The following is a 23,027-nucleotide window of genomic DNA, read 5'->3' on the forward strand; positions in this document are numbered from 1 at the left end:
CGGAGGTCAGACGGTCAGCAAAGGTACCAAGGATCAAGCAGGTGGATGGTCGGACGAGCCGGTCCGGTAAACAGGCAGGCAGCAAGGCACCGAAGGATCAAGCAGAGGGGAGGTCAGGCAGGCCGGGGTCAGATGCAGGCAGATAGCAGGAGCAGTAAGTAAACAAGCCGGGTCAACAGGTCACAGAAGGCAGTTTCTCAGAATCAGGGTACTCGCACGCTGTAGATCAGACAGCAAGAACTGGATGTGATCAACTGAGTTAAATAGCCCGCCTGGCGCCAATGAGCGCACACACACCCGCGGACGCGCGGCGGAAGGTCCGGACTGACCACTGCTGCCAGGATTCTCGTGACAAGGGTACTGCAGAGTATTAGCTGGTATTGCAGAGTATTAGCTGGTATTGCAGAGTATTGGCGGGTATTGCAGAGTATTAGCTGGTATTGCAGAGTATTGGCGGGTATTGCAGAGTATTGGCGGGTATTGCAGAGTATTGGCGGGTATTGCAATGTATTAGCTGGCATTGCAGAGTATTGGCTGGTATTGCAGAGTATTGGCAGGGAATTGAGGGGTTAAATTTCGGTGAGCAGCGATGTGGGCATTGCAGATGCAGCCCACAGCGCTGCTGACACCGATCTCTGCCCCCTCCGCTGTACCCATCGGTACAGAGAGGGGGAGGGAGGAACCGGTGTCATAACATGACACTGGTTTGTTTACAAGTGATCACTCCGTCATTTGACGGAGCGATCACGTGGTAAACTGCCACGATGAGCGGCCGTTTACCGTGATCCGCAGGACCCGGCGGTCACGAATGCTCTCGAGGGGGCGCGCGAGAGTGGAATTCTGGGAGGACATCATATGACGGCCTCCCAGAGTTAAACAACCGCCCTGTAGCCGTCATTCAGCTATGGGCCGGTTGTTAAGTGGTTAAAAAGTATAAATAGTGGTAAAAAGGTTGAAGAAGCCCTATCATTAGCTGAAAGAGCTGAACATTTTTTTCAAAAACTATCTTTTTTTTAAAACTATTTATTTTTTTGAACAATGATTATTTTTTTCAAAAAAATAAAACATTTTTTTTTTCAAAACATTTTTTTAAACGATTTTTTTCAATAATAATTTTTTTTTTTTTTTTAAATATTTAATTTTTTTTTTCCAAAAAAAAATTTAAACTTTTTTTTCCAAAAATGTTTTTTTTTCATTTTTTTTTCCATGGGGTGATCATAAATTATTTATCTGTGGTCATAATGTTTTGGCTTATCATGGGGTTGTCAGCTTTTGTCACCTCCCACTCTAGTTTTGAACATTTCGCCATTCATTCCTATGGGACAAATTGTGCAACAAATATTATGATATTTTGTGAACCATTTGGCGAAACCTGGTCATGCCTCTGACGCCATATCCGGCTATCTGGTTGTCGGTCTGATGGCCTGGAACGCACGCCATACCAACCATTAGGGAAGGGATACACTATACCGATCGGAGTGTGTGTTTTGAAGACGAGCAGCCCCAGTGCCGGGTCAGGCACACGACAATGTAAGAAGCCATTTGGCTGTTTGTTTTATATATTTTTTTATTAAAAATCCGGAATATGAATGGGGTGGTCCTTAAGGAAAGGGCAGTATATATAAGACAGGGAGGTATAAAAAAGTTCAATAAGATCTGGAAGATGTGGTGTGAGAAAATGAACAATGGTATCGAAAAAGCGCCCTGAGGCGATTCAGTTCGTATAGGTAGCGCTATACAAGTCATTCATTCATTCATTCATTCATCTATACCTAAGTGGAAGGGTGGCTGGTTAGGGAAATAGTGTAAGGAGAATGTTGGTGTGATTGGGTAGGATGGATGAAGGTAGAGAATGGGAAGGAGTAAAAGGGTTGTGTGGAATTTTTATTGTTCTTATCCAAGTCTGTATGATAATGTTGTAAGTTTTGTTGTATTGTTAAAAGTGAAAAGAAATCAATAAAGAGATAAAGTAAAAAAAATCTTTTGTGCTCTTTTTTTATATACCGCCTGAGTTTGTGAAGGGGGACGTACTATCCTGTGCTATTTGTACCAACATTCATATGAACAGGCATCTACCTGTACAGGCGCTGTTTGACTTACTTTTTAATTAAAGTGGTCAAACAAATCTGGTAAGCAGTTTGAATTTGCATTTTCACGAGTGGGTGGTGCTGTTTCTCGGTGGAGGTATTCGCAAGCCTTTTGGATCTGCTGTTTTATCACAGTTTACAAGATTCTTTGCACTTGGTGGATCTGAGATTATTCATCAAAGAAGCTGGAAAGACACATTTATGGGACTTTGATTAATTAGTCTGTGTAGAATTTTTATATGGTCACCGGATCATGATTATAAGACTTATTATTATTGATGTCACTTCATATTGTGTATTCATTTTGAGTGTTCATTTGTCGCAGGTAATTTACATTATTAGAGTAATTTATTAACCACCTCGCGCCCGCCCTATAGCCGAATGACGGCCGTAGAGCAGGCGCGTTCGTCCGGGAGGCCGTCCCTGGACGTCCTAATGTTTACTTCCGCTATGCGCGCCGCCGCGGGCGCGCATCGTGGAAGTTCTGTGTTCGCCGTGTCCCCCGGGGACAGGCAAACACAGATCGCTGTAAACGGCCAATCACAGCGGCCGTTTACAGCGTGATCGGCGTGTCCAATGGGAGATGATCTCATATGTAAACATATGAGATCATCTCTCAGCGCCGCTCTCCCTCCTCACACAGACAGTGTGAGAGGGGAGAGATGAACGGCTGCAGCAGCAGCCGTTCTGCCTTGAGTTGAAAAAAAAAAAGTGCCATCCTCCCCCAGCAGTGCCATCCTCCCCCAGCAGTGCCATCCGCCCCAGTGCCATCCACCACAGTGCTACCTGCCCCCAGTGCCATCCACCCCAGTGCTACCTGCCCCCAGTGCCACCTGTTGTCAGTGCCATTTGTCCCCAGTGCCATCTGTCATCAGTGCCACGTATAAGTGCCATCTGTCATCAGTGCCACGTGTCATCAGTGCCACATAGTGCCATCTGTCATCAGTGCCACATATCAGTGCCATTTGTCATCAGTGCCACCTGTCAATGTCACGTGCCATCTGTTGTCAGTGTCACGTGTCATCAATGCCACTTATCAGTGCCATCTGTCATCAGTGTCACGCGTCATCAGTGCCATGTATTAGTGCCATCTGTCATCGGTGGCACGTATTAGTGCCACGTATTAGTGCCATCTGTCATCAGTGCCATGTATTAGTGCCACGTGTCTTCAGTGCAACGTATTAGTGCCACGTGTCATCAGTGCCACATATAAGTGCCACGTGTCATCAGTGCCACATATTAGTGCCATCTGTCATCAGTGCCACATATTAGTGCCATCTGTCATCAGTGCCACGTGTCATCAGTGCCACGTATAAGTGTCATCATTGCCACGTATCAGTGCCATCTGTCATCAGTGTAACGTGTCATTGTCCTGGTGCTTCAAAAGTGTAATAAATAGTCAACAAGTTAGATGTGTAATTTATGTTCCTAGAACACATGATGGCGCTACCTGCATGTTGGGCCATTCTATGTGGCCAGGCTGTGAAAAAGTCCCACACATGTGGTATTGTAATACTCAGGAGGAGTAGCAGATTTTTTTGGGGGGTGTCATTTGTGGTATACACATGCCACGTGAGAGAAATATCCTATTACAATGACAATTTTGTGGAGAAAAAATAAATAAATGAAAAATCTTAATTTTGCAAAGAATTGTCGGAAAAAAATGACAACATCAAAAAGCTCACTATGCCTCTTACTAAATACCTTGGAATGTCTACTTTCCAAAAAGGGGTCATTTGGGGGGTATTTGTACTTTCCTGACTTGTTCGGGTCACAAGAAGCGAGATAGGCCACCAGTACATCAGATGTGATCAATTTTGTGCGATTCGCACCACAGCTTGTAGACTCTCTAACTTTCACAAAGACCAAATAATATCCACTAATTTGGGTTATTTTTACCAAAGATATGTAGCAGTATAAATTGTGGCCAAAATTTATGAAGAAAAATTAATAATTTGCATAATTCTGTCACAGAAACAAAGAAATATGCGTTTTTTTTCAAAATTTTCGGTCTTTTTTTTGATTTATAGCGCAAAAAATAAAAACCCCAGAGGTGATCAAATACCACCAAAAGAAAGCTCTATTTGTGGGAAAAAAAAGGACAAAAAATTCATTTGGGTACAGTGTTGCATGACTGAGTAATTGTCATTCAAAGTGTGAGAGCACTGAAAGCTGAAAAGTGGTCTGGGCAGGAAGGGTGTTTAAGTGCCCAGTAAGGCTCGGTTCACACAGGGGCGACACGACTTCAGGACGACTTTGTGAGGCAACTTGGAGACGACTTGAACACGACTTTTAGACACGACAAGTCGCCCCAGGCCAGGCGACTTTTGCCGTGGCCAATCAGAGAATGAGCTCTGAAGGGGGAACTCCACGCCAAATTTCTGAAAAAAATTTGGCGTGGGTTCCCCCTCAGAGAGCATACCAGGACCTTAGGTCTGGTATGGATTCCAAGGGGAACCCCCTACGCCGAAAAAACGGCGTGAGGGTCCCCCCCAGATCCACACCAGACCCTTATCCGAGCACGCTGCCCGGCCGGCCAGGAAAGGGGGTGGGGACGAGCGGACGGCCCCCCCCTCCTGAGCCGTACCAGGCCGCGTGCCCTCAACATGGGGGGGTGCCTTTGGGGAGGGGGGGCGTGCGGCCCCCCCACCCCAAAGCACCTTGTCCCCATGTTGATGAGGACAAGGGCCTCTTCCCGACAACCCTGGCCGTTGGTTGTCGGTGTCTGCGGGCGGGGGGCTTATCGGAATCCGGGAGCCCCCTTTAATAAGGGGGCCCCCGGATACCGGCCCCCCACCCTATGTGAATGAGTATGGGGTACAATGTACCCCTACCCATTCACCTGTAAAATAAAGTACAAAAAAAAACACAACACACAAGATAAAATAGTTTATTGCACAGCTCTGGGGGTCTTCCGTCTTCGGGGGTCTTCTCGCCGGACTCCTCCGCTATCTTCTTATAGCTATTTTGCTAGTGGAGGAGCCTGGCATTCTTCGTCGCCGCGGCCTCTTCTTCCGACTTCGGGGGTCTTGTCCCCCTCTTCGGTTCTTCTGCCGGGCCACCGCGCCTTCTTATAGCTCTTTTACGACAGAAGACTGGGCTACCGCCTGTAAAAGAGCTATAAGAAGGCGCGGTGGCCCGGCAGAAGAACCGAAGAGGGGGACAAGACCCCCGAAGTCGGAAGAAGAGGCCGCGGCGACGAAGAATGCCAGGCTCCTCCACTAGCAAAATAGCTATAAGAAGATAGCGGAGGAGTCCGGCGAGAAGACCCCTGAAGACGGAAGACCCCCGGAGCTGTGCAATAAACTATTTTATCTTGTGTGTTGTGTTTTTTTTTGTACTTTATTTTACAGGTGAATGGGTAGGGGTATATTGTACCCCATACTCATTCACATAGGGTGGGGGGCCGGTATCCGGGGGCCCCCTTATTAAACGGGGCTCCCGGATTCCGATAAGCCCCCCGCCCGCAGACCCCGACAACCAACGGCCAGGGTTGTCGGGAAGAGGCCCTTGTCCTCATCAACATGGGGACAAGGTGCTTTGGGGTGGGGGGGCGCACGCTCCCCCTCCCCCAAGGCACCCCCCATGTTAAGGGCACGCGGCCTGGTACGGCTCAGGAGGGGGGGGGGGGCGCCCGCTCGTCCTCACCCCCTTTCCTGGCCGGCCGGGTAGCGTGCTCAGATAAGGGTCTGGTGTGGATCTGGGGGGACCCCCACGCCGTTTTTTCGGCGTAGGGGGTTCCCCTTGGAATCCATACCAGACCTAAGGGCCTGGTATGCTCTCGGAGGGGGGACCCACACCAAATTTTTTTCAGAAATTTGGCGTGGAGTTCCCCCTTCAGAGCTAATAATTCTGTCAAAGTCTCCTCCGTATAGACAGAGATCCGACTTGGAGGCGACCTCCATTGAAATCAATGGGTACAAGTCGCCTACAAGTCGGATTGAAGTAGTACAGGAACTTCTTTTGAAGTCGGAGGCGACTTCAGTAGCGTGCATTAAGACGGCTCTCATTCACTTACATTGATTTTTAAATGTTGTCCGACCTGAGGCGACTAGGGGCGACCTGAAGTCGGATCGCTGTCGCCCCTGTGTGAACTGAGCCTTAGCAAGTGGTTAAGGGTGCCCGTAAATCATTGTTTTTCACCATTCAGGAGGGTGTGTTTTTTCTTCCACCTCACTTAGATAGGGTGCAGCCTTTTTTTGTTTTATCATTTGTATTTTGTCACATGGCGCGGAGTTTGCGCAATTGAGATTCAATCGTTTTTTCACGGCTTCATAATAAAAGCAGAGCCTCCGAATCTCCTCCCTACCCTATGTAGAGCGGAGTGACTGAGGACATAGGGAGGATATTCGGAGGCTCTGTATTTAAAGAGGAAGTAAACCCTGATGAGTTTACTTCCTCTTTCATTCCCTGCAAAGGTAAAGCATAATGGACTACTATGCATCGCATAGTAGTCCATTATGTGTCACTTATGTGACACAGGAGCCAGCAAAGTCACCGCTGTCCCCTGTAGTCCGGCGCATCCATCTTTTCGGTAGGTCTCACTGGTCCCCCGCTGTCATTCGGCGAAGCCACGATGACGTCACTCCCACGCATGCGCACGGGAGCCGCCACGCGTGGCATATCGCCGTGCTCAGTGTGCGCCTTAGACAGCGGTGCCTGTCTTTCGGCAAATATCTCCTAAACGTGTAGGTTTACGAGCTATTTCTTAGACCTACAGGTAAGCCTTAATCTAGGCTTACCTGTAGGTCAAAGTGTGTTGTAAGTTTGCAAGTTTACAACCACTTTAAAGTCTTCAAAAACATTTATCAATTGCTCCTCTTAGAAGGGCCCTGGGTATAGAATAAAGTCTCGTTGTGACGTGAACACCTGGGCGAACTCACCTACAGTCTATTGATAGGAAGTGAGCGGCCATAACCATAAATCCAGTCAGACCGATCACAGATGTGACTCACACCCTGGACATCCCTCCCCGCCCACCTGACACGCTGTTCTGGTGTACATCACCACTAGCGTCACAACGTCCACCCTCTGACCGACCCCGAGTGACTGCAAAACCGTCCCTAAAATGTCTCCATGGCACAGGGAAGCTTCAGGCCTCCGGCCATTTTTCTAAAGCCCGCGGTTTACCCGAAGCGGGATAAAAATCTCCAACAATATGGCTACCGCATCGAAGACGTCAAGGAGTCCGGCCTATTGGCGCTCTAGAACGAGTTGCGGTAAAAAGTTATTTCCCGCCTGCTGAGCTAATATCTTTCCTTTGATTGGCTGCACACGTGTGTCTTTCACAATGGAGACTGTTGACTGGCCGATGTTTCGGGAGCGGAGCGGTGATTGGACAGAAGGCTCCCAGGCTGGAGAAGTCACTGATGGTATCCATGGCGGAAGGTAAGCGGGTCTGTGATGTGGGGAGAAGGATAGGGAGAGAGCCCGGGAGCCATAGCAGGGGGTGAGTGAGAGCAGAGTGTTCTCTTCCCCTATGGGGTGAGGAGAGTGTCCATTATATAGTATAGGACCCTGTCTGAGGGGGGAGCTCAGCACATGTGAAGCGGACCTGTCATTGCTGGGTGTGTGTACTGCGGACAGATCCTTTATTATAATCGGGGATGTGAGGATGGTGGTAATCAGATGTGTGCTCCTGTCATCTCCTCATACTCACTCCCACATCCTCCATCACACAACCAGGAGGTCTGTATATGTTATATTCCCAGCATCCATCTCATCCTTCACACTGGCACCCTCCCCTCAGCTCTTGTACAGGGGAATGCCTCGTATGACTATTAGGGATCGACCGATTAATCGGTGCGGAGGATCACGACTTTTTTGGAAGTACATGATTATTACCGCTATTGTACTGGGGTGATGCATGCGACTCCAGGCCGTTCTTCAGAGCGGAGGGTCAGCTTTATTGTAATAACTGATGGCGCTCAGCTGTTATTACAAGCAGCCTGAGGCCCCCCCCATCCAGCCAACAAGTCCGCCGGAGACCCGGTGTTCTGGCATATAGCGTCCATCCATCGGATAGTGTCCGCCGCGTACTGAGCAGTGCGGAGCAGAAGGAGATTCGGAAAATCTCTGAAGATGAATGGCGCCTGCGCCGTGAGTCGAGGTGGTAGCCCCACCATCCAAGTGGACGTAGGGCTGCAAATATTAGAGGGCCGCTCGCCACGCTTCGGGCATGGCCCCGCTATGCTCGGCTCTTTTTATTCCAACGCTATGTCAACTTGGATCGTTCATCTTCGGCTATTTTTGGAATCTGTGTGTCCTGTGTAATGCACAAGCGCAGTACACAGCAGACACTATCCAATGGGGGACACAATGTGATAGGACACCGGACAAAGCCGATGCTTCGTTCAGGTCTCTAATCTAGTAACCCGGAAGCGTTGTCATGACATCACTTCCCGGATTACTGCCATCTTCAAAAACGCTGATCTTGAAGTTTTGAATACTTTAAATTGCAGAGGAGGGGTCTTATAGACCCCAGATCCCTCCATAAAGAGTACCTGTCAGTGCCTATTACTGTCACAAGGGATGTTTACATTCCTTGTCACAGCAATAACAGTGATTAAAAATAAGTGTAAATTTTTTTTTAAATGTACAGAATATCGGCCTGAGAGCTGGTATTGGTGCACTTGTGACAGAAACAAGCGAGTGCTCTCTGATAATTTTTCTATTTGTACTAACATACGATTTTTCGGGACGAGCTTTTGAGGTGTGTCCCCTTTCTCAAGGTCCAAACAGTGATTAGTACTACTGGGACCTTAACTGCTACCCACCTGCCGTATAGACCAGGGCTCTCCAAAATATGGCCCTTCAGTTGTTCAGGAACTACAATTCCCATCATGCCTAGTCATGTCAGAGTTTTACAATGTCTCATGGGATGTGTAGTTCCGCAACAGCTGGAGAACCGTAGTTTGGAGGTCCCTGGTATGGACAAATGACAGTGGGCGGGATGCACTTTCATTCTGCGCCGACGTCATATGACTTTGCCCAGTCTCGCCGTGATCGCACAATCCTGGTGGCACGCATCTCTGGGACACGGCACAACCCTGATCTCGTTAAAGAGCCGATGACGTAGCGCTTTACCCATGTGAGATTGGCTGGGTCCAATTGCATGAAAACACAGAAGTGCCGTTAATCAGCTCTCCTCGCCTCATACTGACAGTGTGAGGAGAGCCAATCAGCGGCATTTTCTCACAGGGGAGACTACAGATCATTAGGGCACTGATTATTAGTGCAGCCCCAACAGTGCCGCCATTCTTTGCCCGTCAATGCCTGCTCATCATCACATATCAGTGAAGGAGAGAAAAATATTTATTTAAAAAATATTCTGACAGAATTTTTTTTTTTTTTTTTTTTTTATATAAAAAAGCCAGCTATTCATTACCACCAAAAGAGCTGTATTTAAGATAAGTTCATTTGGCTACAGTGTTGCACAACTGCATAATTGTCATTCAAAGTGTGACGGCGCTGAAAACTGAATATTGACCTGGGCAGAAAGGGGGTGAAAGTGCCCTGTAGGCAAGTGATTTCAAGTGGTTGTAAAGCCTCAAGGTTGTTCACATTAATGCATAGAATGCAATAGAGGAAGTAAAGCTTCCTGTATAATTTGTACCTATAGGTAAGGTTTACCTATAGGTACTGTAAATATCTCCTAATCTTGCGCTATTTAGGAGACATTTACTGTATACTGCATGGATGATGTTGTCGGGGCATGCGCTCTGAAGGAATGCCCTCCCACGATGCATACCAGCACATTATGCCTTTACTTTGCAGGGAAGAAAAAAAAAAATCAGTTTACTTTCTCTTTAACCACTTCAGCCCCGGAAGATTTGGCTGCTCAATGACCAGGCCATTTTTTTACAATACGGCACGGTGTCATTTTAACCTCCCTGGCGCTGAAAGCGGAACAATTATTTTGCATGGAAATTTGGCGTTTTATATTGCAGTCCTGTAATTCTTAGGATAACTCTCTTAAATCTGTTCAAACCAGAGTCTATCATACCCGGGATGTCTGCTAAAGTCTATAATATAATAAATAATAATAAAAATTATTCAATAATGTAATCAAATCCTAAAACACTGAAAAAGGGACACTTTCTGGTTGCTATGGACAATCTCTAAATTGTATTTGATAACCTCTGTGGTTTTTATTTTTTGCGCTATAAACAAAAGAGCGACAATTTTGAAGAAAAAAACAAAACACTATCTTTTACCTTTTTTTCTATAGTAAATATCCCAATTAAAAAACAAAACAAAAAAACACCACATTTTTCCTCAGTTTAGGCTGATATGTATTTTTGGTGTGCTGTGCTTTGGGCCCTCTGGTGGCTCTCCTGGGCAAAGGTATAGTATTTTGCCCAGGAGAGCCATTCTACCACAGTATATCCGCGTGAGCCGGTCAGGAACTGGTTAAGGTGAAAAAAACGTCCACTTATCTTTACCTGAGTCGGATCTGATCCAGCGATGTGCATGAGCGCTGCCACTGTCACTGTCCACATTGAACAAATTAATAGCAGCAGGAGCCATTGAAAAAGATTGGGGCTGCTCTGTGTAAAACCATTGACCATTGAACAGATCAGGTAAGTCTAAAACCATTGAACAGATCAGGTAAGTCTTTGAAGAAGGGAACACACTCCAAAAGCTTGTCCCACAAAACTGAGTATGTAGGTATACCTTCTGCAAAGTGACTTCATCTGTGCACACTGACCGCAGGGGGTCAATCACTCAGCACAGCCACCATTCACAGAACGCCTTATATATATTTTTCAGATAATACAAAGTGGTTTCTGATTGAATGAGTTGGCGTTTGACATTACTGCTCTAACTCTAGATTATTTCTTAAAAGTAATATTGTTATCCTTGGGTAAATGTTGTGATGTGAACAATAAATAAATAAAAAAGTGTATGTGTGTATGTGTGTATATGTGTATATATATATATAATATATAATTTTTTTTTTTTTTTTTTTTTTTTTATACTCGGAGATGGGTTTTAAAGTAGACTTTCATTCTTTTTCTTCTTTAGGTATAATTGTACTCAAAGAAAAAAAATTGTTTCAAAATCTACCAGAAGGTCAGTTTTAACAATATGTACGATACTTACCTGGGAGGGGAGATACCATGATCACAAAGGTGGTTCTCCCAGGGCGAGGCTCATCCATTGCATGCCGGATGTGCTGACCCCTACAATTTCCGTGCAAAAGAATCTGTAGGAATGTGGCCTCTAATACTGAGAACTGAGCGTTCAATTACCACTGATCACTCAGCTTGCAGATATTTTGGATCTACCTTTTCCGTGATGCTCAACTACACTGCAGAGTGCATGAGCATCATGGGAAATGTTGTTCCAAAACATCTGGGGTGACAAGGTTCGCCATCACTGCTCTATGCTGTGCGGGTTTGAAAAGCATTGCTCCAAATTCGCGCAGGACTCTTTTTTTTTTTTTTTTTTTTTGAGGATCAAAATCGCAAGAAAGCATTGTATTTTCAGATGCCATGCATATCTATGCCTTTTGCATTGCATCTGATCCGCATTCAATTTTCATCAGTGTGACCCGTGACTGCTGCATTCACACCTGGGCATTTTGGGATTGCGGCAGAATCGCTGCAATTCTGCCCGTGATCGCAAAATGCAGGTTCAGGTGGCATTTTTTTTTCAATGGCACTTAAAATGCTTCTTTTGGGTGACCGGCTTCTGGCGTTACGATTTGCCGTGCCAAAATTGTGGCACAACAGCACCACGTTTTAGGTGCCATTGAAAATGATGGCACCTGGACCTGCGTTTCGCTATTGTAGTGTGTTTTGACATTGTGGGCAGAATCGCAGTGATTCTGCCCAAATTCCAATGCCAAGGTGTAAATGGAGCCTCACTAAGCGGACACCGAGGCTTGATTTGGCAACTCGGCATGCGCTTGTCCTGAGCACCCAAGCGCTTCTGTGTGTTAGTGTAACCTGAAGGATTTTTCTCAAGTCGTCTTCCAGGACGGCACCCTGAGAGATGACTGGTCCACCTGACAGGAAACACAATCAAAGAGGTTAAAAGCCCCCGCCCCTCCCCGTGCTCCTCAGTTTTTTGATTGTGTTTCCCCACAGCGAAACCGTTTGTTATTTTTTCCTAGACCCGAAGCCTGGGGCTGGTGGTCTCCCCCTGGGAACCAGACCTAATGCCTGGGAAGCCTCTAGGTCTGGCAGGATGTTCTCATCCTTCCTGGGGGGTTCCCCTATATTTTCCTCAGGGGGGGCAGCAGAAACTGGAAGAGCCCCCCTGAGCGCTGAAGGACCCTGGGTACAGTGGTGTACCCAGAACTTCAGGGGCCAATTTTCCTCTCCTCTCCTTACCTGTGCGGTGGCCGTGCAGAAAAGGAGCCTGGTGTCCCTTTTTGGCTCAGGGTATCTCTCTGAAGACTCCAGGTCCAGCAATCCAGAGGGTTCTTGGTGCAGCTGGAGGCAGTATCTCCCCTTTGCAGCAGAGGTGCTCAGCTTTCTGGGGAGGTTTGGCACCATCTTCCTGGAGCTTGGTGGAGGAATGACATCACTTCCTCCACAGAACAGGAAGTGAGCTCAGAGTTCGGGTCATTTCCTGTCTACAGCAAAAGGGTGGCCGTATCAGCATGGAGGTAACCACAGCCTCAGCCTCACAGCTGATTTGCCAAATCGGGGACATAAATCCAGGAGGAGCAGGCGCCCACTTCTCCCACAGACCGGCTGCCTTCGCCTGTGTTAGCTGTCCGAAGAAGCTCACTGGTGCCAGCAGCATGGAACGTGAGGAGAGACCCGCAGGGTCCATGGCCATGGAGGAGACCACAGGGGGTGAGTCCGACCGGCCGCCGGAGGTTTAGATGGGGGAGGGTACCCCAACTCTTCTCCTCTGGGTGGTACAGTGCTGTATTGTAATGCCTGTATGTTTTTGTTTCAGGGGACGATGCCACTGCCCTTGGGGTTGCCAGCCGTCCCGTGAAATCTTCCACCCGCTCTAAGCGTTGTGGAAACTGTAATGCTAGATTACCCCCAGATCATCCTAAACCCTTCTGCTTTAAATGTATACAGAAGCTGACAGGGAAGGAAACCTCTCAGATAATGGAGAAGTTTCTCACAGTACAAACTGAGATGCTGTCCACTCTGAAAGCCTTTCAGTCCTCCCTTAAGTCTAGGGATTCAGAGGCTCACACCAGCAAGGACGCCTCCTCCCAGGAGGGCTCCGCTTCCTCTAGGGGGTCTAGACGGCGGGCAGACAACCCAAGGTATCTCCAGTCTCAGGATTCAGAGGAGGAGGATGAGTCCGAATCCCATGGGCAGGGATTCTCGGACGAGGGTGTGTTGGACAGCCAGGAGGAGGATGAGGGGGAGGACTCCAGGTCTAGCAGGCATATCTTTTCAGCCGATGACATGGAGGGACTACTGAGGGCGGTTTACGCTTCTGAAGGGATTCAGGAGCCCACGGCACAGGTCTCTGCCCAAGACAAAATGTATAGGGGCTTAATTAAACCACAGACCAGGGTTCTTCCGGTACATCCTGCACTCAAAGATATTATCTTAAGGGAGTGGAAGGATCCGGAGAAGAGGCTCCTAAAGTACAAAACATGGAAGCGTAGATGCCCCTTTACTGAGGAGGATGAGGAGAAGTTTTTCAAGACTCCTAGGCTAGACGCCTCCCTGGCACAAGTTTCTAAACAATCCGATCTTTCCTTTGAAGACACTGGGAACATCAAGGATCAGATGGATCGGAGGGCAGAAACTATTTTGCGCAGGGCCTGGGAGGCCAACGCGTCGGCTATGAGCCCCGCGTTGGCCTCAGCCTGCATCGCTAGAAATGCGGACATGTGGATCTCTAAGCTGATAGACCACATCTCCCAGACTTCCAAGTCTAAGGAGGTCTTAGATTCATTGGAGGTCGTAGGCAGCGCTGTTGCATACCTAGCGGATGCGGCCGTGGAGACGGTGCGCACAACCGCCAAGTCTGCTGCCTTACTAAACTCGGCTCGGCGAGCCCTATGGGTTAAAACTTGGGACGGGGATGGCTCGTCTAAGACCCGTCTATGTGGCCTCCCTTTTGAGGGTTCCCTCCTTTTTGGTGCTGGCCTAGACCAAGCCCTTGCTAGGTCGACCGAAAAGGGGAAGAAATTCCCTACTAAACCGAGGAGGGATAGGAAGAGGTTTTTTCGTGGCCCCCAGGCAAAGAACCGCTTCTCGGAGAAAAAGGTCTCCCCTAATAGACGTTGGGGGGCTGGGAAGGATAAGCAGAGGTCAGGCATTCTCTTTTCCAGCCAGAAGTCAAGCGACAAGACCTCCAAGTGACATTCCAGTGGGGGGAAGGCTTTCCCACTTTGTCCCTCAGTGGGAAAGGGTCACTCAGAGCCCCCATATTCTACAGATCATAAAAGAGGGTTACAGGTTAGAATTTCTTTCCCCCTCCTCCCTCCAAATTTCTCCTGACCCACCTTCCCAGGGATCCTGGCAAGGCAGCAGGAGTCCTACAGAATATAGAAGAACTGGCCAGGCAGGAGGTCATAGTGCCTGTTCCAGAGGGCCAGCAGGGTCAGGGGTTCTACTCCCACATATTTGTGGTACCAAAGCCCTCAGGAAGATATCGCCTCATCATAAATCTAAGGCATCTCAACGTCTTCCTGCGGTACAAGAAGTTCCGCATGGAGAGTGTTTATTCTCTCAGGAGACACCTTCTCAGGGACGTGTTCATGGTAACCTTGGATTTAAAGGACGCCTACCTTCACGTCCCTATATTTCAGAACCATCAGGTCTTCCTAAGATTTGCAATTGCCTCTCCAGAGGGAGTTCAGCATTGGCAGTTTGCGGCCCTCCCCTTCGGGCTGGCATCCAGTCCAAGGGTTTTTACAAAGATCCTGGCAGAAGTAGTGGCCTTCCTGCATCTCCAGGAAGTAGCGCTGATTCCCTATTTGGACGACATTCTGATTTACAATCAGAATCGGGATCAGCTCCTTTTGGATCTAGCCAGGGTAGTGGAGACCTTAGAATCCCTGGGATGGATCATCAGCAAGGAAAAATCCTCACTGATTCCGGCCCAGACGAAAATGTATCTGGGATTCCTGGTGGATTCCGCGCAACAGAAGTTAGTTCTACCCCAGAGCAAGGTAGAGGGTATAATTTCAGCGGTCCTTTCTCTGTTAGAGGCAAAGACATCTCCATACAGAGGGATTATGAGGGTGCTGGGCCTGATGACGGCAGCTATCCCAGCAGTTCCTTGGGCACAGCTGCACTCCAGGACCCTCCAGCACTTCCTCCTTTCCTCTTGGGACAGGAAAGGGGTTTCTCTAGAAGTAGAAGTGGCCATTCCGATCGAGGTAAAGGATTCTCTTCACTGGTGGCTTCACCCTCAGAGGCTTCAGGGGGGCCTCCTTTGGAGTCAGCTTCAGCCGCTCAGGATAACAGACGCAAGTTCCTGGGGGTGGGGGGCCCACCTGGAGGATCTAACAGCCCAGGGTTCCTGGGACGTGAGTCAGAGAAAGACATCCTCAAATTTTCGAGAACTTTTGGCCATCGGGGAGGCATTAAAGGCTTTCGAAAGGAGGATCAAGGACCAGGAAGTTCAGGTCCTATCAGAAAACGCCACGGCAGTGGCATTTGTCAATCATCAGGGGGGCACCAGATCTCCAACTCTACTGGCTCTATCTTTAGAGATCATGGGTTGGGCGGAGCATCGGATTATCTCCATTTCCGCAGTCCACATAAAGGGGTCCCTGAATGTAGAGGCAGACTATCTCAGTCGTCAGCCGATTCTTCAGGGAGAATGGGAGTTGAATCCAGAGGTATTCTCCCTGGTATGTCGGCAGTTCGGCGATCCAGAGATAGATCTGTTCGCCCGCAGAAAGAACAGAAGGGTAAAGAGATTCTTTTCCCTTGCCCGAGAGGGGGGCTCAGAGGGGATAGACGCCTTGGCCCAGGTTTGGGACTTCCGGTTGGCCTATGCCTTCCCCCCCCTGGGGCTTATTCCGAGGGTTCTTCAAAAGCTGTTTCTCTCGGAAGGCGCCCTGATTCTGATAGCTCCTTGGTGGCCCAAGAGAGCTTGGTTTCCAGCCCTGCAGGGTTGGTCCATAGCCCCGCCTCTACACCTTCCTGTTCGGCGCGACCTTCTCCTTCAGGGTCCAGTTTGCCATCCAGACCCCAGCTTCTTCAGGCTGACGGCCTGGCTCTTGAAAGGCAGAACCTGCGGGAGAAGGGCCTGTCGGACAGAGTAGTGGATACTCTCCTCCTTAGTAGGAAGCCGGTCACAAGGCGTATTTACGCTAAGACCTGGGGGATTTTTTCTCGCTGGTGTCAGGTGAGAGGGACTTCACAGCAAGAGATCCCGGCCATTCTGGAGTTTCTCCAGGATGGAGCAGAGCAGGGGTTGGCAACCAAGACACTTAAGGCACAGGTCGCAGCCTTATCCTGTTTTTTGGAGAGACGCTTGGCACTAGATCCTCTGATCAAGAGGTTCCTTTTGGTCAGAGAGAGGTTGTCCCCTGTCCAGGTGTCTAGGTTCCCACCATGGGATCTTACCTTGGTGTTAGAGGGCTTAACAAGGCCCCCCTTTGAACCAATAGACCAGATCCCCCTCAGGATCCTCACCTTTAAGTTGGCCTTTCTGCTTGCTATTACATCAGCCAGGAGAGTAGGCGATATTCAGGCTTTTTCAGTCAAGGAACCATACTTTCGTTTATTTGAGGACAGGGTTATACTTAGGCAGGACCCCCTGTACCTCCCTAAGGTAGCATCCAGGTTCCATAGGTCTCAAGAAGTAGTGCTACCTTCCTTTTGTAATAATCCCCAAAATGAGAGGTAAATTTCTTTTCACTGTCTGGACGTCAGACGTTGTTTATTATCCTACTTAGAAAAAGTTAAGGAGTTTAGAAGGTCCAGCCATCTTTTAGTTAATTTTTCTGGCCAAAAGAAGGGCCAACAAGCCTCCAAAGCATCCATAGCTAGATGGATTAAGCATGCCATTGCTTTAGCCTATGAGCAGTCAGGTAATGCAGTTCCTAGGGACCTGAAAGCTCATTCCACGCGATCTCTGGCAACCTCTTGGGCAGAAAGGGCCGGAGCTTCAGTGGAGCAGATATGTAGAGCCGCTACATGGACAAGCCAGAACACCTTCCTGAGGCATTACAGGGTGGAGTTACTGTCCCCTCAGGATCTGGCATTTGGCAGGAAGGTCCTGCAAGCGGTTGTCCCGCCCTAAGGTAGGCCTGAGCTACTTGCTCCTCTCTCAGGGTGCCGTCCTGGAAGACGACTTGAGAAAATGACCAGTTACACTTACCGGTAACTGTGTTTCTGGGAAGTCTTCCAGGACGGCAGGCCTACTTCCCACCCGTTCTCTTTAGGTTTAAATTAAGGTATAGAGTGTGGTGGTGTGGTGTGGTTTTCTTCACTCTCGTGCACTGGTGTGGGTCAATACTTTGTCACAACTGAGGAGCACGGGGAGGGGCGGGGGCTTTTAACCTCTTTGATTGATTGTGTTTCCTGTCAGGTGGACCAGTCATCTCTCAGGGTGCCGTCCTGGAAGACTTCCCAGAAACACAGTTACCGGTAAGTGTAACTGGTCATTTTTTTTTATCCTTCATTGGGGCTGTGCCTCATCTATTTAGCAGATGCACTTCTGAGTGTTAAGAGTGCCTGCCAATCCCCTTTCCTGACAACAACCCAAATGGTGCTCGTCACACTGCGAGGTCTCTTCCACACCCTGCTAGTCCCCGGGTGCAGTGCTGGAGAGAGGCAGGGAGGTGGGTAGGAGATAAACGGGGCAATGTTAAAACCTTATTTAAATGTGAGCTTGTTTAAAATTATTTTTTTTATCAAGTAGAGTTGGACCCCAATTTAGTCCCTTGGACAAGTCATTTCAAAAAACATGTAAACGCACCCTGGGGTGCTCTTGATCTGGTTGCATGTCATGTGATGTCCTTTCCAGCATGCGTCTCGAATGTGCCTCAACGGACACAGCTGACACAGCGGATGACAGATTGGTCACAGCAATCACATTGGCCGGGTACACTAATCTCAACAGATTGCATAACCATCGTACACAATGGATGGCTTCCATTCAACGCATTCATTGTGTACTTTTGTGTTGAGCTCCATGATTGGTCACATGGTGCAGACAGGGCCAATCACAGCTCATCTGCACCATGTGATTAGCTGTGGCCAATAACAGTAGTAAACACTGAATCCATCTCATTCAGTAAAAATGGTTGTTTATAACAGTAGTATTAACTGTTATAAGCAATCATCCTGATCACCTCCCCAGAGTATTAGTCTTACTATGGTAACATTGTGCTGCTCTACTCACAATATGCAAAAATAAAATTGAAAATTAAAATGTAATTTAAAAAAAAATTACTTTTTTCATACGGTCACCAGTCAATGTCCCTGATCACCACCATACATATGATGACGCTGTAGTGCACTGGGGACAGTATGCTTAAGAAAAGTGTTTTATTTATTAATTTTTTTAAATTAACTTAATTTCCCAAAACATTGCGACACAAATTCTTATAATTATGTCTATTAGTTGTTTCAGCCTTACCATACACCATTGGTAATCTGGTAAGTTCAGTCTGTTCTAAAAAAAATATATATTTTTTTTTTTCCTAGGCTAAGACATGGATGACCTGAACCTTCACTACAGATTCCTGAACTGGAGGCGGAGAATTCGAGAGATCCGCGAGGTGCGGGCAGTACGTTTCCAGGAGAGGGCCAAGCATATTATGGTAGACGGGGATACCCTCAGGTGAGGAAATGGCCTTGGCATTTCAGTGTCCTGTTTCTTTGGGCTGTTGCACTTGTCTAGGAGATATTAGTAAAAACTGGTGCACATAAAAAAAATATTGAATGTGACATCACTTTTTTTTTTTTTATGCTTTAAAATGCTGAGGAGATTTTGCTTACTGGAGATACGTAATTATTTCTCCTATTATGGCTTTAACTCTTTGTGCCAAGGATGTTTATTAAAGTTATGCCTTTTTAAAGGGTAAAACAAGCTGATTGAAGTTTTTTTTTAAATCTAGAGTTTAATGTAGACTTGATCTGGGTGACCATAAGACCAGCTATGTAATTGTACACCTTGATGAAATGAATCACTAGGGAAGCAACAGCTCAGACTCTGTCTATGAAAATAGAAAGTAGATTGAAAGTACCAACAAAGTATCAAAATGTGAATGGGTCCTTTCTCTAAAACTCTCATTCACATGTTTAGCAATAACCACTTCCCTACCAGGCCATAGTAAAATTACGTACTCTACTTTGTGGGGTGATATCTGAATGAGGCCTGTAGCTACAGGCCTCATTCAGATATCATTCTTTCCAGCCAGTGATTCTGGGCACAATAAGCATGATCATAATAGCGGCAGTTCCACCACTTGATCGTTCTTATAGGCGATGGGAGGGGACGTTCTCCCGCTGCCATCCGGTGCTTCCCCAGGCTCTCCCGTGCCATTGGGGGCCCAGAGAAAGAATCGCCTGCCGCCGGATGATGAGTATGGAGATTTCCAGTGACCAGATTGTCATCTCTATGACCGGAGGCCCGGGCGCGACCACCCCGCATTGTAAACTAAGCCATGATCGTGGCTGTCTGCATGAGATCGGAGAATTTTTTTTTTTTCCCCCGATCTTATGCTTTGCAGGCTGGAGTAGAGAAGTGGGGTCTTATTGACCCCGCATCTCTCCATATAGAGGACATGTCACAATAGATTCCTATTACAAGGGATGTTTACCTTCCTTGTAATAGGAATAGAAGTGATTAAAAAAAAGTGTAGAAATAAAAAATATTAACTTTCTAAACGCCCATGTCTCCGGTAGCTCGTGCCCAGAAGTGAACACGCACGTAAGCCCCGCCCACATATATAAACGCTGTTCAAACCACACATGTGGTCCTTTTGTGATGCTGCAGTTTGCCCAGAGTCAAGGTCATATAATTTGGTGAGCACTTGTATAACTGCTACTAAATTTCATATGTATAGGATGAACCCTATTGAATAAATTAATTGTAAATGATACTAAATGTTATCTTTATGAGGTTTTTGTAATTTGAATGATTTAGATGCATGTTGAGCTGCCCAGAAGAAGCAGATAAGGAGACTGAGAAACAAGTCAGATTATCATTTTTGGTCAATGTTCTATATGGCCTAATGTTACTGTCACAATGTTATGCTTTGTATGTTTTTTAAATGTTCTATTTTATTATTCACTCTGTATCTGCTTACCTTAGCAACAGTGACATATCCATGAAAGTCCCATCACCGTATGGGAGAGTGGTGCTCTCTAAAATTTTTGTTTTAATTGATTTCTTAGGGATGTGGATATGACAGTCTGTCCCTAGAACTGGTCTAACAATATTATTTCCATTTATGCAGTCTACATAAGAGGATCATTGAATCGTGTAGCAGATTTTCTGTTTTTTTTTTTTTTTTTTTTTTTTTTTTTTTTTTTTTTATAAATCCAACTTTATTAAACATTTTCTATCAACTGTTCTTTTCTTATAATTAACAATCTGGAGATTGGCCCCCACCAGCCTAAAAAAAAAAACCTTCATCCTATCTCGTTTTCCTAACCCTGCCTTCCCTTTTTCCCTCTCCTTACCTCCCCTTTCCCCTTTTCTTTGGTTCTCTCTATGTGGATATTCTTCTTCATATTAGTGATTTTAATATGTATTAATTTTTACTTATGCAGTTTCCTTTGGATGTGTTCTATGTGCATTTTTTCACTCTTTAAATTTTTCCTTCTGTCAAATGTGCCTTCTTCTTGTATGTTGTGTGTTTTGAAATATTTAATTTAGTTCCTGATATTGTGTTCTCTGTGTATTTCCTTCTTTGTCCTACTCCTTTCCATATTTCTATGCAAAAAAAGAGGAAAGGGAGGGAAAAAAGACAGTGAGGGCTCTGGTTTAGAGGATACTAGAGTTGTAGTCGGGAAGGGAGCCCCCCCCCCCCCCACCGTCGCCTTGTATCATACAGTCGCTTCTTTATAACTTTACTTCTTCACAATGTCATTTTAAAAAAAACTGTAATCCGGGATACAGGTTGTGGTTCATCTCTCATCCCATACCCTTTTGGAAGTTCTTCCTTCCCATCCCGTTCTATTTTTCGGCAAATATTTCTTTTTCTATCTCTTGAAGATATTTTCCCCATTCTTCCCATATTGCATCAAATTTGTCTTGTTTATTTCTAATCTTGTGTATCGATTTTTCTGCTTCTCTTATTTCATCTACCTACTTTTTCCATGCTTTCAATGTTGGACAGGTTATCTGTTTCCAATATCTAGGTATTTCTTTGCTGCATTCAATAAGTGAGGGGTTACACTGCCTTTTATATTCCCTTCCGGAGTCCATAGACCTGTGGAACAGAAGGTGCCCCGGAGCAAACTCTAATCGCTCTTTTTCTAGGGGTGCACCGAATGGGTTTTTTGGTGCCGATACCGGAAATGAAAAATGCACTAGGCCGAAACCGATACCGAAAATGACTGTTTAGTTCACACCATGCAGTCAGTTTCTGGTGTGGAAACTGACTGCATGGTGTGAGCTATAGCCATTGGAATACATGGAAAACACTGTGCATGCATTTTGTGCAAAAAAACAAAAAAACACACGGAACTGCATCTGGTGGGAATTGGCCCCAAGCAAGCTACCTGGTTCCGTTCCAACAGATTTCTATTGGGAATGATCATATCGTTACCGCTACTAGCAATAACTTAACCCTTCCCCACACATGGCGATAAAAACCTAGCTGGGTCAAAATCAAGATAATTTTTTTTTTTTTTTTAATATGGTCAATAAAGGGAGTACAGCCTTTGTCCTGTGACCTGGTGTTATATAGCATGGCTACATTCACACAAGTGGCCAGTGGTAGATAGTTTTAGAGGCAAACAAACGACTCTTTTGGATGCAGCAGCACTGTGGGCACAAAAAACTTGTGATTTAGCTGCGGATAAAACTCTGCAATGCTTGCCCTGGGCACACTCTTTCCCCCTCATGCAGCTTGCCAGTGTCTTAATGCAGCCTCACCCATGCCCGGATCAGAGCGGTGATCTCCGTATGTCACGGAGCTGTGCATTGAATTGCATGGGCGGCTGCAGTAACAATGTCCCGCCTCCTGTAATCATGTCAGTCTGATTCAATGTCCCGCCATTGGATCAGTGTACCGTCTGCCCAGGCAATTCAATGCACAGCTCCGTGACACACGGAGATCACCGCACTGTCGGGCAGGAGGTGGGAGGATGGAGGACTGGGGAAGATCCAGGAAAACACCCGTGCAATGGGCGGCACCAGGGGGCGGAGGCCCGCCCAGGCCACGCCCCCATTTTCGGTCCCATTACCAGCAAGATTTTCCTTTCGGCAATTTGCCGATAACCCCATTTTCGGCCGATATGTTTCGGCGGCCGAAATTTCGGTGCATCCCTACATCCTACCAATCCACTGGGCTATGTCCTCCCAGAACTTCCTAATCCCTTGACAAGACCACCATATATGAAGAAAGGTTCCCCTTTCTGCACATCCTCTCCAACACCGGTCATCTGCAGTTGGATATATTTGAGCTAGTCTTGCCAGGGGGTTCTATACCATCTGGTCAGGAATTTATATGACCTCTCCTGTATAGACAAGCTTATTGATGGGGAGTATGTTAGTTCGATTAACTTTTTTATTTGTATTGTCGTAAAAATGCAGTTCCTTTTCCCATTCCTTTATAAAATAAGGTACCGTATTATTTTCCTCACTAAGGACCAATTTATAAATCTGGGATAATAGGTGTTTAGATCTTGATATCTTTCTGCACATCTTTTCGAATGTGGTGAGGGTGTCCTGGGATCTAACTTGCAGTTCTATTTTCTTAAAATGTTTTTTTTTTTTATTTATTTTTTTTTTTTTTTATTTGGTTGTACCTCCACCCTGTCATTTTCATACTTCCCTGCTTTTAATTCTAGCTCCCTTTGGGACAAT

General features: G+C 46.7%; 3 protein-coding genes and 1 non-coding gene across 5 annotated transcripts in view; 3 read left to right on the top strand and 1 right to left on the bottom strand.

Moving 5' to 3' along the window:
* The window catches only part of LOC143983798 (sterol O-acyltransferase 2-like), a 247,135-nt gene extending 240,087 nt beyond the window's left edge, over window positions 1-7,048 (bottom strand). Inside the window, exon 1 of the mRNA XM_077483889.1 lies at window positions 6,971-7,048. The gene's annotated coding sequence lies outside the window, so the exon portion shown is untranslated. The remainder of the gene's footprint in view (window positions 1-6,970) is intronic.
* Window positions 7,049-7,320: 272 nt separating this feature from the next.
* The window catches only part of SPRYD3 (SPRY domain containing 3), an 80,035-nt gene continuing 64,328 nt past the window's right edge, over window positions 7,321-23,027 (top strand). Inside the window, exons 1-3 of one of the 2 annotated variants that reach the window (XM_077483893.1) lie at window positions 7,420-7,475; window positions 11,115-11,162; window positions 18,692-18,827. In XM_077483893.1, the coding sequence (XP_077340019.1) occupies window positions 18,700-18,827 (128 nt within the window). In that variant the 5' untranslated portion in view covers window positions 7,420-7,475; window positions 11,115-11,162; window positions 18,692-18,699. Of the gene's footprint in view, window positions 7,476-11,114; window positions 11,163-18,691; window positions 18,828-23,027 lie in introns of both variants that reach the window. The other variant, XM_077483894.1, reaches the window with a different exon arrangement.
* Window positions 11,185-11,356, top strand: LOC143986317 (U1 spliceosomal RNA). Its single transcript, XR_013276503.1, has one exon. It is a non-coding gene; the product is annotated as a U1 spliceosomal RNA (small nuclear RNA).
* LOC143983797 (uncharacterized) lies at window positions 12,229-14,498 on the top strand. Its single transcript, XM_077483887.1, has 2 exons — window positions 12,229-12,898; window positions 13,005-14,498. Exons 1-2 carry the CDS (start codon window positions 12,700-12,702, stop codon window positions 14,381-14,383), a joined length of 1,578 nt encoding a protein of 525 aa, XP_077340013.1. The 5' UTR covers window positions 12,229-12,699; the 3' UTR covers window positions 14,384-14,498.

This window comes from Lithobates pipiens, unplaced genomic scaffold (assembly GCF_037356315.1).
Source record: "Lithobates pipiens isolate NorthernLeopardFrog02 unplaced genomic scaffold, aLitPip1_a1.2 Scaffold_16, whole genome shotgun sequence".
Classification (NCBI taxonomy): Eukaryota; Metazoa; Chordata; class Amphibia; order Anura; family Ranidae; genus Lithobates; species Lithobates pipiens.